This window comes from Carassius auratus, unplaced genomic scaffold (assembly GCF_003368295.1).
Source record: "Carassius auratus strain Wakin unplaced genomic scaffold, ASM336829v1 scaf_tig00216378, whole genome shotgun sequence".
NCBI classification, from domain to species: domain Eukaryota; kingdom Metazoa; phylum Chordata; class Actinopteri; order Cypriniformes; family Cyprinidae; genus Carassius; species Carassius auratus.
The window spans coordinates 89,291-101,851 of NW_020528536.1; the positions used below are offsets into that span (position 1 = coordinate 89,291).

General features: G+C 43.9%; 1 protein-coding gene across 1 annotated transcript; it reads left to right on the plus strand.

The window, feature by feature from the left end:
- The first annotated feature begins 10,706 nt into the window (after window positions 1–10,706).
- On the plus strand, window positions 10,707–12,448 carry LOC113097699 (E3 ubiquitin/ISG15 ligase TRIM25-like). Its single transcript, XM_026262960.1, has 3 exons — window positions 10,707–11,929; window positions 12,025–12,120; window positions 12,200–12,448. The coding sequence occupies exons 1-3, from the start codon at window positions 11,351–11,353 to the stop codon at window positions 12,446–12,448; spliced, it is 924 nt and encodes a 307-aa protein (XP_026118745.1). The 5' UTR covers window positions 10,707–11,350.
- The last annotated feature ends 113 nt before the right edge of the window (window positions 12,449–12,561 follow it).

The window sequence follows — 12,561 nt, forward strand, 5'->3', positions numbered from 1 at the left end:
CCAACGATTCAGCATCAGTGTGGAAAAGTCTAAAGAAGATCACCAATTACAAGACACCACCCCCCAGCACCGTAGAGAATCAACGACTGGCAGACGATCTGAACGAGTTTTACTGCAGGTTTGAAAGAACACCCATCACCTGCCCTGAACACCTCTCCAATCAAGCACTCTCACCATTCACAACTCCTGCAACCCCCCTCTTCCTCACACCTGCAATTCAGATCAGCGAGGATGCGGTGCGCCAGGTCTTCTGGAAGCAGAAAAGGAAAAAATCCCCATCCCCATCCCTAAGAAACCCAAAATTACAGGACTAAATGACTACAGGCCTGTGGCTCTAACGTCTGTAGTCATGAAGTCATTAGAAAAACTGGTGCTGGGCCACCTGAAGGACATCACTGGACCCTTGCTGGATCCTCTTCAGTTTGCCTACAGAGCAAACAGGTCTGTGGACGATGCAGTAAACATCGGACTGCATTATGTTCTGCAACACCTAGACAGACCGGGGACTTATGTGAGGATCCTGTTTGTGGACTTCAGCTCGGCCTTCAACACGATCATCCCAAACCTCCTCCTGCCCAAACTAAATCAGCTCTCCGTGCCCACCTCCGTCTGTCAGTGGATCAACAGCTTCCTGACAGACAGGCAGCAGCTAGTGAGGCTGGGAAAACTCACATCCAGCACCCGTACAATCAGCACCGGAGCTCCCCAGGGCTGTGTCCTCTCCCCACTGCTCTTCTCCCTGTACACTAATGATTGCACGTCTAAGGACCCCTCTGTCAAGCTCCTGAAGTTTGCAGACGACACCACACTCATCGGCCTCATTCAGGACGGTGACGAGTCTGTTTACAGACAGGAGGTAAAAGAGCTGGCTGTCTGGTGCAGTCTCAACAACCTGGAGCTTAACACCCTCAAAACAGTGGAGATGATCGTGGACTTCAGGAGAAACCCCCCTGCACTCCCCCCACTCACCATCATGAACAGCCCTGTGACTGCAGTGGAGTCATTCAGGTTCCTGGGAACCACCATCTCTCAGGACCTGAAGTGGGACATTCACATTGACTCCATTGTGAAAAAGGCCCAGCAGAGGTTGTACTTCCTTCTCCAGCTGAGGAAGTTTAACCTGCCACAGGAGCTGCTGAAACAGTTCTACTCCACCATCATTGAATCCATCCTCTGCACTTCAGTAACTGTCTGGTTCAGCTCAGCTTCTAAATCTGACCTCAGAAGACTACAGAGGGTAGTCCGGACTGCTGAGCGAATCATCGGTACAACCCTCCCATCTATTAAAGAACTGAACTTATCCAGAGTGAGAAAAAGGTCTGTCAAAATCACTCTGGACCCCTCACATCCAGCACACTCCCTCTTTGAACTGTGTCCATCTGGTCGACGCTACAGAGCACTGAGCACCAGAACAACCAGACACAGGACCAGTTTCTTCCCTCAGGCAATCCATCTTATGAACAGCTGATAATAACTGTGAACACACTACACTTTATATTTATATACACACACACTTTATTTATCTAACACACATACTTAGTATACACTTAAATTTTGCACATAATATACCTGTACACACATAACTGCATTTTGTAATATACCTGCCTACAATTGTCAATTTGTATATTGTCATTCACTGTCTACTTATTTGTATTTTTTATTCTTTTATTATGTGTTTTATGTTCTGTCGCTGTCATTCTGTTGTACTATGGAGCTTCAAATTCCTCGTATGTGTAAACATACCTGGCAATAAAGCTCATTCTGATGCTGATTCTGATTCTGATAGAAAAACCATGAGAAAGAACCAAGTTCAAAGAATGTCTGTGAGTATGTGGGTGAATGACGGATAAGGATTTAAAATATAAAAAAAAAAAACTGGCAAAACAATTTAAGTTTTAGGACTTTCTATACTTATTAGAGTGTTATGTATGTAATGCAATGATATTTACACATTTCAATAATTTAATTAACCATTTTTTTGGTGAATCAGATCTTTTCCCCATGAAAATGTCATTCCTGGGTAACGTAATGAATTTTTAAATTAATTACATTTCTACCATTGTTGGCATATACAAATGTGCTGATCTCTATATTTGGAGCTCAACAAAGAATTATTGCTTGGAAAACTACATTTTAATCACAATTAATATAATCAGTTTGGGATTTCATATAGACACAGGCTCATTTTTGGCTGCTGTTAACTCAAAATTCAGAACCAAATTAAAAAAAAAAAACTGTAAAATGTTCAAAAATGTTTTCCAATAAAATAAATAAGACTTATTATATCATTAACTCAACAAAAAACTGAATTGTGTAATCTAATACACAAATATGGGTTAAATGAATTGCCCATGTCATTATTAGCCGGTATGACATACTGTTAGACGGAATGACATTCTGCAATATTTTTTGATTTGTAGTAGCTACACACAATAATAATAATAATGAGTATTAGATGCAGGTTGTAATCACACCAATTTCATTATAATCATATTTTCAAAATATTACAGTAAATCTGTAAAATTATAATTCTTCATAAACAATGGCCAGGTTTATAGGGTATAATGTGTAATAACACATTACACAGCTAAAACATTTAGGCTTATTGCAAATGAGTGTAAACCTATTTCAATTTATATTTCAAGTTTGCTTGTTACTGACACATTATTATTCCACTGAATCATCACCATAATACCTTGCTCTCTTTTTGCAAGATACTCAGCTCTAGCTTCTGCATCCTGGCTCTGAACCATCTCTGCCACTCTTTATTAGACAGAGGCATCTGGAAGAACAGAACTGACCTTAAAACACCAGAAGCCATACAAAAGTTTTAAAATGGGTAACACTTTATAATAACGGCATGCTATTAATCATTAGTTAAACATTAGTAAACAGTTAATTCATCATTTATAAAGCATTGATAGACATTAATAAGCAGTTTATAATGCACCTATAAATGCTTTATTCTTGATTTAAAAGCATATCTATAATGTGTTTAATAATTGCATTTTCATACTTTAATTTCATACTTATAGATTGGCTTATAAATCAAGCATTAAGCATTTATAGCTGCATTTATAAAATTCTTATTAATGTTTAGTAATGCTTTATAAAATGAATTAACTGTTTAATGATGCTTAACTAATGATTAATAACATATAGTTATTATAAAGTATTACCAAATGTGGATATATTAATAAAAATGATTACACTATTCATGATTTGACCATTAACATAACAAAAGTTAAATTCAATGATAATTGAATGTGAATCATTGAAATCAAGATGAATGACAGCAAAAATACGGCAAAAAACATACAATTATGTAAATAATTTTAATGTTAATATAACTATAATAACTATACCTAAAAGTTTACAAATGTTAATTAAAAACTAGATTGTTATGCCTATGTCATTCTGGATTATGGATGACATGTCCTGGCTAACAGAGGTTTTTTGTTATCCAAGAATGACATGTTGTTATCCAGGAATGACAAAGTAAATATTTTTCTTTATAATCAGGCACTAATTTAACCACCTATGGAAAACTACAACTTAGCCATCATCGCTTTAAGGTAATCTTTTAGATCAAATAGATCGTTTTTTAATAAATAGTTTATATATATATATATATATATATATATATATATATAAATAGTTTATCAATGTTATCCAAAAGGACACATGATATTGCTACAAAGTGCATCAGTGACCGAAAAGGTCAAAATATCAACATTTTAAGAGAGGCTTACTCACCTATGTTCTGGTGCTCCTTCAGGGTCTTCTTTTTGATACAATATTATGTCACATGACATACCACAATGCATTATGGTCTAAAATGGTCATTGGTGTCTGTTATCCAGGAATGACATTACAGAAATCACAGTTTCGGGACAAAAGTCTTTCTCTCATTAAAATTTAATTAAGCTTAGTATTATAACCATATTTGCAGGTATCGTTTAAAACATCAATATAATTATGCCCAAGTAGATTTTAAATATTTGTATTTTTGTTTTTTAAATTAAAAATATTTAGTGTTCCTGTTGCTCAACTGGTAGAGCACTGCACTAGCAAGCAAGCAAGCGCAAGGTTGGGGGTTCGATTCCCCGGGAACACATGATGTGTAAAAATTGATAGCCTGAATGCACTGTAAGTCGCTTTGGATAAAAGCATCTGCTAAATGCATAAATTTAATTTAATTTTAATTTTAAATTTTTATTGTATTTTTGTATTCAGATTTTAAGCCGGGACAGTTACCCGGAATTACATTTTGAGACTTTTGAGCTCAATAGTTCTTTATTGATTAATTATTTATAATGAATTCTCACATGAGTTATTAAAGAGGGGAAAGCTGAGTCATTTAATGCAATGCATTTAAAAATGTATACATTTTTTATATTATGAATATGCTTTGGACACCAGAATTGACACGCCATGTCATTGACCCAGGTGTAGAATCTTTCACCCACTGAACAATATTAAATTATTCAATGAGACTGAGAAACTCCATTTAGACTCCAGGTTTAGACTGACAGCACACATGTATATTAAACTCACCTAGCAGAAGAATATTAGAATAATATCCTGAGGAGTCAGCTACGGAACAGCACCGTTTGCTCCTGAAGAGTCGGCGACAGCACAGGACCATCTCCTCCTGAGGAGTCAGCTAGTGAACAGGACCGTCTCCTCCAGAGGACTCAGCTACAGAACAGGACGTCTACTCCTGAGGAGTCAGCTACAGCGCAGGACCGTCAGTTACTGAACAGGACAGTCACCTCCTGTGGAGTCAGCTACAGAACAGGACAGTCTCTTCCAGAGGCGTCAGCCACAGAACAGGACCGTCTCTTCCTGAATAGTCAGTTATAGAACAGGACCATCTCCTCCTGAAGAGTCAGTTATAGAACAGGACACTCTCTTCCAGAGGAGTCAGCTACGGAAAAGGACCGTCTCCTCCAGAGGAGTCAGCTACAGAACAGGACCGTCTCTTCCTGAAGATTCAGTTGTAGAACAGGACAGTTTCTTCCAGAGGAGTCAGCTACGGAACAAGACCGTCTCCTCCGGAGGAGTCAGCTACAGAACAGGACCGTCTCCTCCTGAAGAGTCAGTTATAGAACAGGACACTCTCTTCCAGAGGAGTCAGCTACAGAACAGGACGTCTACTCCTGAGGAGTCAGCTACAGAACAGGACCGTCTCCTCCTGAAGATTCAGTTATAGAACAGGACACTCTCTTCCAGAGGAGTCAGCTACAGAACAGGACGTCTACTCCTGAGGAGTCAGCTACAGAACAGGACCGTCTCCTCCTGAAGAGTCAGTTATAGAACAGGACACTCTCTTCCAGAGGAGTCAGCTACAGAACAGGACCGTCTCCTCATAAAGAGTCAGTTATAGAACAGGACAGTCTCTTCCAGAGGAGTCAGCCACAGAACAGGACCGTCTCTTCCTGACTAGTCAGTTATAGAACAGGACACTCTCTTCCAGAGGAGTCAGCTACGGAAAAGGACCGTCTCCTCCAGAGGAGTCAGCTACAGAACAGGACGTCTACTCCTGAGGAGTCAGCTACAGAACAGGACCGTCTCTTCCTGAAGATTCAGTTGTAGAACAGGACAGTTTCTTCCAAAGGAGTCAGCTACGGAACAGGACCGTCTCCTCCGGAGGAGTCAGCTACAGAACAGGACCGTCTCCTCCTGAAGAGTCAGTTATAGAACAGGACACTCTCTTCCAGAGGAGTCAGCTACGGAAAAGGACCGTCTCCTCCAGAGGAGTCAGCTACAGAACAGGACGTCTACTCCTGAGGAGTCAGCTACAGAACAGGACCGTCTCCTCCTGAAGATTCAGTTGTAGAACAGGACAGTCTCTTCCAGAGGAGTCAGCTACGGAACAGGACCGTCTCCTCCGGAGGAGTCAGCTACAGAACAGGACCGTCTCCTCCTGAAGATTCAGTTGTAGAACAGGACAGTCTCTTCCAGAGGAGTCAGCTACAGAACAGGACCGTCTCCTCCTGAAGAGTCAGTTATAGAACAGGACAGTCTCTTCCAGAGGAGTCAGCTACAGAACAGGACCGTCTCCTCCTGAAGAGTCAGTTATAGAACAGGACAGTCTCTTCCAGAGGAGTCAGCTACGGAACAGGACCATCTCCTCTTGAGGAGTCAGCTACAGAACAAGACCGTCTCCTCCAGAGGAGTCAGGTACAGAGCAGGATCGTCTCCTCCTGAAGAGTCAGCTACAGAACAGGACCATCTCCTCCTGAAGAGTCTGTTATAGAACAGGACAGTGTCTTCCAGAGGAGTCAGCTACGGAACAGGACGGTCTCCTCCTGAGGAGTCAGCTACAGAACAGGACCTTGTCCTCCAGAGGAGTCAGGTACGGAACAGGATCGTCTTCTCCTGAAGAGTCAGCTACAGAACAGGACCATCTCCTCCTGAGGAGTCAGCTACAGAACAGGACCATCTCCTCCTGAAGAGTCAGTTACAGAACAGGACCGTCTGCTCCTGAGGAGTCAGCTACGGAACAGGACTGTCTCCTCCTGAGTAGTCAGCTACAGAACAGGACTGTCTCCTCCTGAGGAGTCAGTTACAGAACAGGACCGTCTTCTCCTGAGGAGTCAGCTACAGAACAGGATTGTCTCCTCCTGAGTAGTCAGCTACAGAACAGGACCGTCTCCTCCTGAGTAGTCAGCTACAGAACAGGACAATCTTCTCCTGAGGGGTCACCTACAGAACAGGACTGTCTCCTCCTGAGGAGTCAGTTACAGAACAGGACCGTCTTCTCCTGAGGAGTCAGCTACAGAACAGGATTGTCTCCTCCTGAGTAGTCAGCTACAGAACAGGACAATCTTCTCCTGAGTAGTCATCTACAGAACAGGACTGTCTCCTCCTGAGGAGTCAGTTACAGAACAGGACCGTCTCCTCCTGAGGAGTCAGCTACAGAACAGGATTGTCTCCTCCTGAGTAGTCAGCTACAGAACAGGACCGTCTCCTCCTGAGTAGTCAGCTACAGAACAGGACAATCTTCTCCTGAGGAGTCAGCTACAGAACAGGACTGTCTCCTCCTGAGGAGTCAGTTACAGAACAGGACCGTCTCCTCCTGAGGAGTCAGCTACAGAACAGGATTGTCTCCTCCTGAGTAGTCAGCTACAGAACAGGACCGTCTCCTCCTGAGTAGTCAGCTACAGAACAGGACAATCTTCTCCTGAGGAGTCAGCTACAGAACAGGACTGTCTCCTCCTGAGGAGTCAGTTACAGAACAGGACCGTCTTCTCCTGAGGAGTCAGCTACAGAACAGGATCGTCTCCTCCTGAGTAGTCAGCTACAGAACAGGACCGTCTCCTCCTGAGTAGTCAGCTACAGAACAGGACCGTCTCCTCCTGAGTAGTCAGCTACAGAACAGGACAATCTTCTCCTGAGTAGTCATCTACAGAACAGGACTGTCTCCTCCTGAGGAGTCAGTTACAGAACAGGACCGTCTTCTCCTGAGGAGTCAGCTACAGAACAGGACCGTCTTCTCCTGAGGATTCAGCTACAGAACAGGACTGTCTCCTCCTGAGGAGTCAGTTACAGAACAGGACCGTCTTCTCCTGAGAAATCAATTGTGAATATACAACTTTTTCAAAAGTTTTGATAAAAATAAAAGCTTAACCCAGCACTCAGAGACGAGTTAATCAATGACTGAATGGAAGTCCCAATTTCAGAAAAAGAGGCCTTAATAATATCAGAAGGAATGACATCAAGTGAAGAGGCAGTTTTCTTTATCTTATTGACCAAATCACAGAGTTCCCTCAAAGAAACATTTTGAAACAGTGACAGATCTGATAACTGCGAGGTAAAAGAGGAGTTAACTATTGAACTAATCGTGGAAAACAGAATTCTAGGTCTATGAGAGTGTGTATTAATCAAATCTGAAAAATACTTAGACCTAGCTGATTTTGCAGCTTTCTGAAAGTTAAACAAACATTCTTTGAAAAACTCACAAGACACAGTTAACGAATCCTGTTTCCATTTCCTCTCCGCTTGACGACATGCCCACCTAAGAGAGTGAGCATTGTCGTCGAGCCAATAATAAGATTTCTGCCTGGGTGACTTTAACTTAAAAGGTGCAATAACATCTAAAATATTAGAACAATTTGTGTAGAAAAGAGAAGTTAGTTCATCAGGCCCATTGGAAGACTCAACAGCATTCAAAATAGATCACTAAACAGCGTTAGGATGATAGAGTTCAATAAACTGAGGAGGAATAGATGAGTGTATAAAGCGAGCGTAATAGCCCAGATGTTTTTACATAACTGCAGAATTTTCAGCATGGACATTAAAAACAATAGGGCTGTGATCAGAGAAGGAGACATCTTCTATGTTTACATCTTCTACAGCAACACCATTTGACAAAATAAGGTCCAGAGTGTGATCATGAACATGAGTTGCTCCAGTTATATGTTGCATAACATATTGTCAGTCAGCTACAGAACAGGACTGTCTCCTCCTGAGGAGTCAGTTACAGAACAGGACCGTCTCCTCCTGAGGAGTCAGCTACAGCACAGGAAAGTCCCCTCCTGAGGAGTCAGTTACAGAACAGGACCGTCTTCTCCTGAAGAGTCAGCTACAGAACAGGACCATCTCCTCCTGAGTAGTCAGCTACAGAACAGGACTGTCTCCTCCTGAGGAGTCAGCTTCAGAACAGGACCGTCTGCTCCTGAGGAGTCAGTTACAGAACAGGACTGTCTCTTCCTGAGTAGTCAGCTACAGAACAGGACTGTCTCTTCCTGAGTAGTCAGCTACAGAACAGGACTGTCTCCTCCTGAGGAGTCAGTTACAGAACAGGACCGTCTGCTCCTGAGGAGTCAGTTACAGAACAGGACCGTCTCCTCCTGAGGAGTCAGTTACAGAACAGGACCGTCTTCTCCTGAGGAGTCAGCTACAGAACAGGATTGTCTCCTCCTGAGTAGTCAGCTACAGAACAGGACCGTCTCCTCCTGAGTAGTCAGCTACAGAACAGGACAATCTTCTCCTGAGGAGTCACCTACAGAACAGGACTGTCTCCTCCTGAGGAGTCAGTTACAGAACAGGACCGTCTTCTCCTGAGGAGTCAGCTACAGAACAGGATCGTCTCCTCCTGAGTAGTCAGCTACAGAACAGGACCGTCTCCTCCTGAGTAGTCAGCTACAGAACAGGACCGTCTCCTCCTGAGTAGTCAGCTACAGAACAGGACAATCTTCTCCTGAGTAGTCATCTACAGAACAGGACTGTCTCCTCCTGAGGAGTCAGTTACAGAACAGGACCGTCTCCTCCTGAGGAGTCAGCTACAGAACAGGATTGTCTCCTCCTGAGTAGTCAGCTACAGAACAGGACCGTCTCCTCCTGAGTAGTCAGCTACAGAACAGGACAATCTTCTCCTGAGGAGTCAGCTACAGAACAGGACAGTCTCCTCCTGAGGAGTCAGTTACAGAACAGGACCGTCTTCTCCTGAGGAGTCAGCTACAGAACAGGATCGTCTCCTCCTGAGTAGTCAGCTACAGAACAGGACCGTCTCCTCCTGAGTAGTCAGCTACAGAACAGGACCGTCTCCTCCTGAGTAGTCAGCTACAGAACAGGACAATCTTCTCCTGAGTAGTCAGCTACAGAACAGGACTGTCTCCTCCTGAGTAGTCAGCTACAGAACAGGACCGTCTCCTCCTGAGTAGTCAGCTACAGAACAGGACCGTCTCCTCCTGAGTAGTCAGCTACAGAACAGGACAATCTTCTCCTGAGTAGTCAGCTACAGAACAGGACTGTCTCCTCCTGAGGAGTCAGTTACAGAACAGGATCGTCTCCTCCTGAAGATTCAGCTACAGAACAGGACCGTCTCCTCCTGAGGAGTCATTTGTAGAACAGGACCGTCTCCTCCTGAAGATTCAGCTGTAGAACAGGACCGTCTCCTCCTGAAGAGTCAGCTACAGAACAGGACCGTCTCCTCCTGAGTAGTCAGCTACGGAACAGGACAATCTTCTCCTGAGTAGTCAGCTACAGAACAGGACTGTCTCCTCCTGAGGAGTCAGTTACAGAACAAGACCGTCTTCTCCTGAGGAGTCAGCTACAGAACAGGATCGTCTCCTCCTGAGTAGTCAGCTACAGAACAGGACAATCTTCTCCTGAGGAGTCAGCTACAGAACAGGACTGTCTCCTCCTGAGGAGTCAGTTACAGAACAGGACCGTCTTCTCCTGAGGAGTCAGCTACAGAACAGGATCGTCTCCTCCTGAGGAGTCAGCTACAGAACAGGACCGTCTCCTCCTGAGTAGTCAGCTACAGAACAGGACAATCTTCTCCTGAGTAGTCAGCTACAGAACAGGATCGTCTCCTCCTGAGTAGTCAGCTACAGAACAGGACAATCTTCTCCTGAGTAGTCAGCTACAGAACAGGATCGTCTTCTCCTGAGGAGTCAGCTACAGAACAGGACCGTCTCCTCCTGAGTAGTCAGCTACAGAACAGGACAATCTTCTCCTGAGTAATCAGCTACAGAACAGGATCGTCTCCTCCTGAAGAGTCAGTTATAGAACAGGACAGTCTCTTCCAGAGGAGTTAGCTACGGATCAGGACCGTCTCCTCCTGAGTAGTCAGTTACAGAACAGGACTGTCTCCTCTTGAGGAGTTGGCTTCAGGACAGGACCATCTCCTCCTGAGGAGTCAGCTACAGAACAGGACCGTCTTCTCCTGAGGAGTCAGCTACAGAACAGGACCGTCCAGGGGGCAGCTGTGGCTAATGGTTAGAAAGTAGATGACTTGTAACCCGAAGGTCAACGGTTTCGAGTCTCGGTGCTGGCAAGAGTTTTAGGTGAGGGGAAGTGAATGAACAGCGCTCTCTTCCTCCCTCAATACCCATAGCTGAAGTGCTCTTGAGCAAGGCACTGAACCCCCAGCTGCTACTCCTGGTGTATGTTCACGGTGTGTTTACTTCTCACTGCTGTGTGTGTGCACTTGAATGGGTTAAATGCAGAGCAACAATTCCGAGTATGGGCTACCATACTTGGCAAATGTCATGAAAAAATGAAAACGAAGCTACCAAAAAATGAGGCAGACTCCAGGGACAAGACATTGACTGCCAAAGAGGTTAAAGCTGTTGTCCTGCTTCTCTTTAATTCTCTGAGAATTTGTCTGAGACTGACATTTAGTAGACATTTGTTTACTTTAATAACAGCCAGATGTGTCGAATGTAAACTCAGCAGGGGAAGGAATGAGGAAACTGTTTTACAGTTTTACATACAAACCTGTTTTACACACATCACTCAGACACAGAAGCAGGAAACAGAATCAGAGTTCAGAGAAAGAGAAACTGAAGTGTAGTCAAGCTGTCGAGTGTTTGTGTCTCTGTATTTAAGCAGTAAAATGGCAGAAGCCAGAATTTCAGTGGATCAGAAGGAGTTCATGTGTGCAGTGTGTCTGGATCTCCTGAAGGATCCAGTGGCCATTCCCTGTGGACACAGTTACTGTAAGATCTGTATTTCAGGTCACTGGGATCAGGAGGATCAGAAGAGAGTCTACAGCTGCCCTCAGTGCAGACAGACCTTCAGTCCAAGACCTGCTTTATCTAGAAACACCATGCTGGCTGAAGTGGTGGAGAAACTGAAGAAGACCAGACTCTCTGATGACTGTTACGCTGGAGCTGGAGATGTGCAGTGTGACGTCTGTACTGGAAGAAAATACAGAGCCGTCAAGTCCTGTCTGATGTGTCTGAACTCTTACTGTCACAATCACCTAGAACAACATGAGAGCTTATTTAAAGGAAAGAGACACAATCTGACTGAAGCCACTGGACGACTGCAGGAAATGATCTGCCAGAAACATGAGAAGATCCTCGAGGTTTTCTGTCGCACTGATCAGAAATGTATATGTGTGCTGTGTACGATTATTGAACATAAAAACCATGACATTGTATCGGCTGCAGATCAGAGGACAGAGAAACAGGTATTTAACACTAGACACTGATCAAATATTGCTGACATTTATTTCACTTTTATACATACACTTGTAGTTTGAACTATCATCTGTTTGTCCTGCAGAAACAGCTGAAGAAGATGCAGAAGACGCTCCAGCAGAGAATCCAGCAGAGAGAGAAAGATCTCCAGCAGCTGAGAGAGACTGTGGAGTCTCATAAGGTGAGTCTGGAGAAGAAGAGAAGTTTGTCTCAGTCTCAGTTCAGACTCACTGAAGCTGAATCACTGTGTGTCCTAACAGCGCTCTGCACAGACAGCAGTGGAGGACAGTGAGAGGATCTTTACTGAGCTCATCCGCTCCATTGAGAGAAGCCGCTCTGAGCTGATACGACTGATCAGAGATCAGGAAAAGACTGCAGTGAGTCGAGCTGAAGAACGACTGGAGCGACTGGAGCAGGAGATCAATGATCTGAGGAGGAGAGACGCTGAGCTGGAGCAGCTTTCACATACACAGGATTACATCCAGTTCCTGCAGGTAACACAGACCTAGAAGAACAGGATCAGAGTGGACTTGAGAAGATCCTGCTGTGACAGAGACTCACAGAGAAACAGTTCATGAGTGTCTTATTATATAATCATCAGTCAGACGCTCATCTGATCATC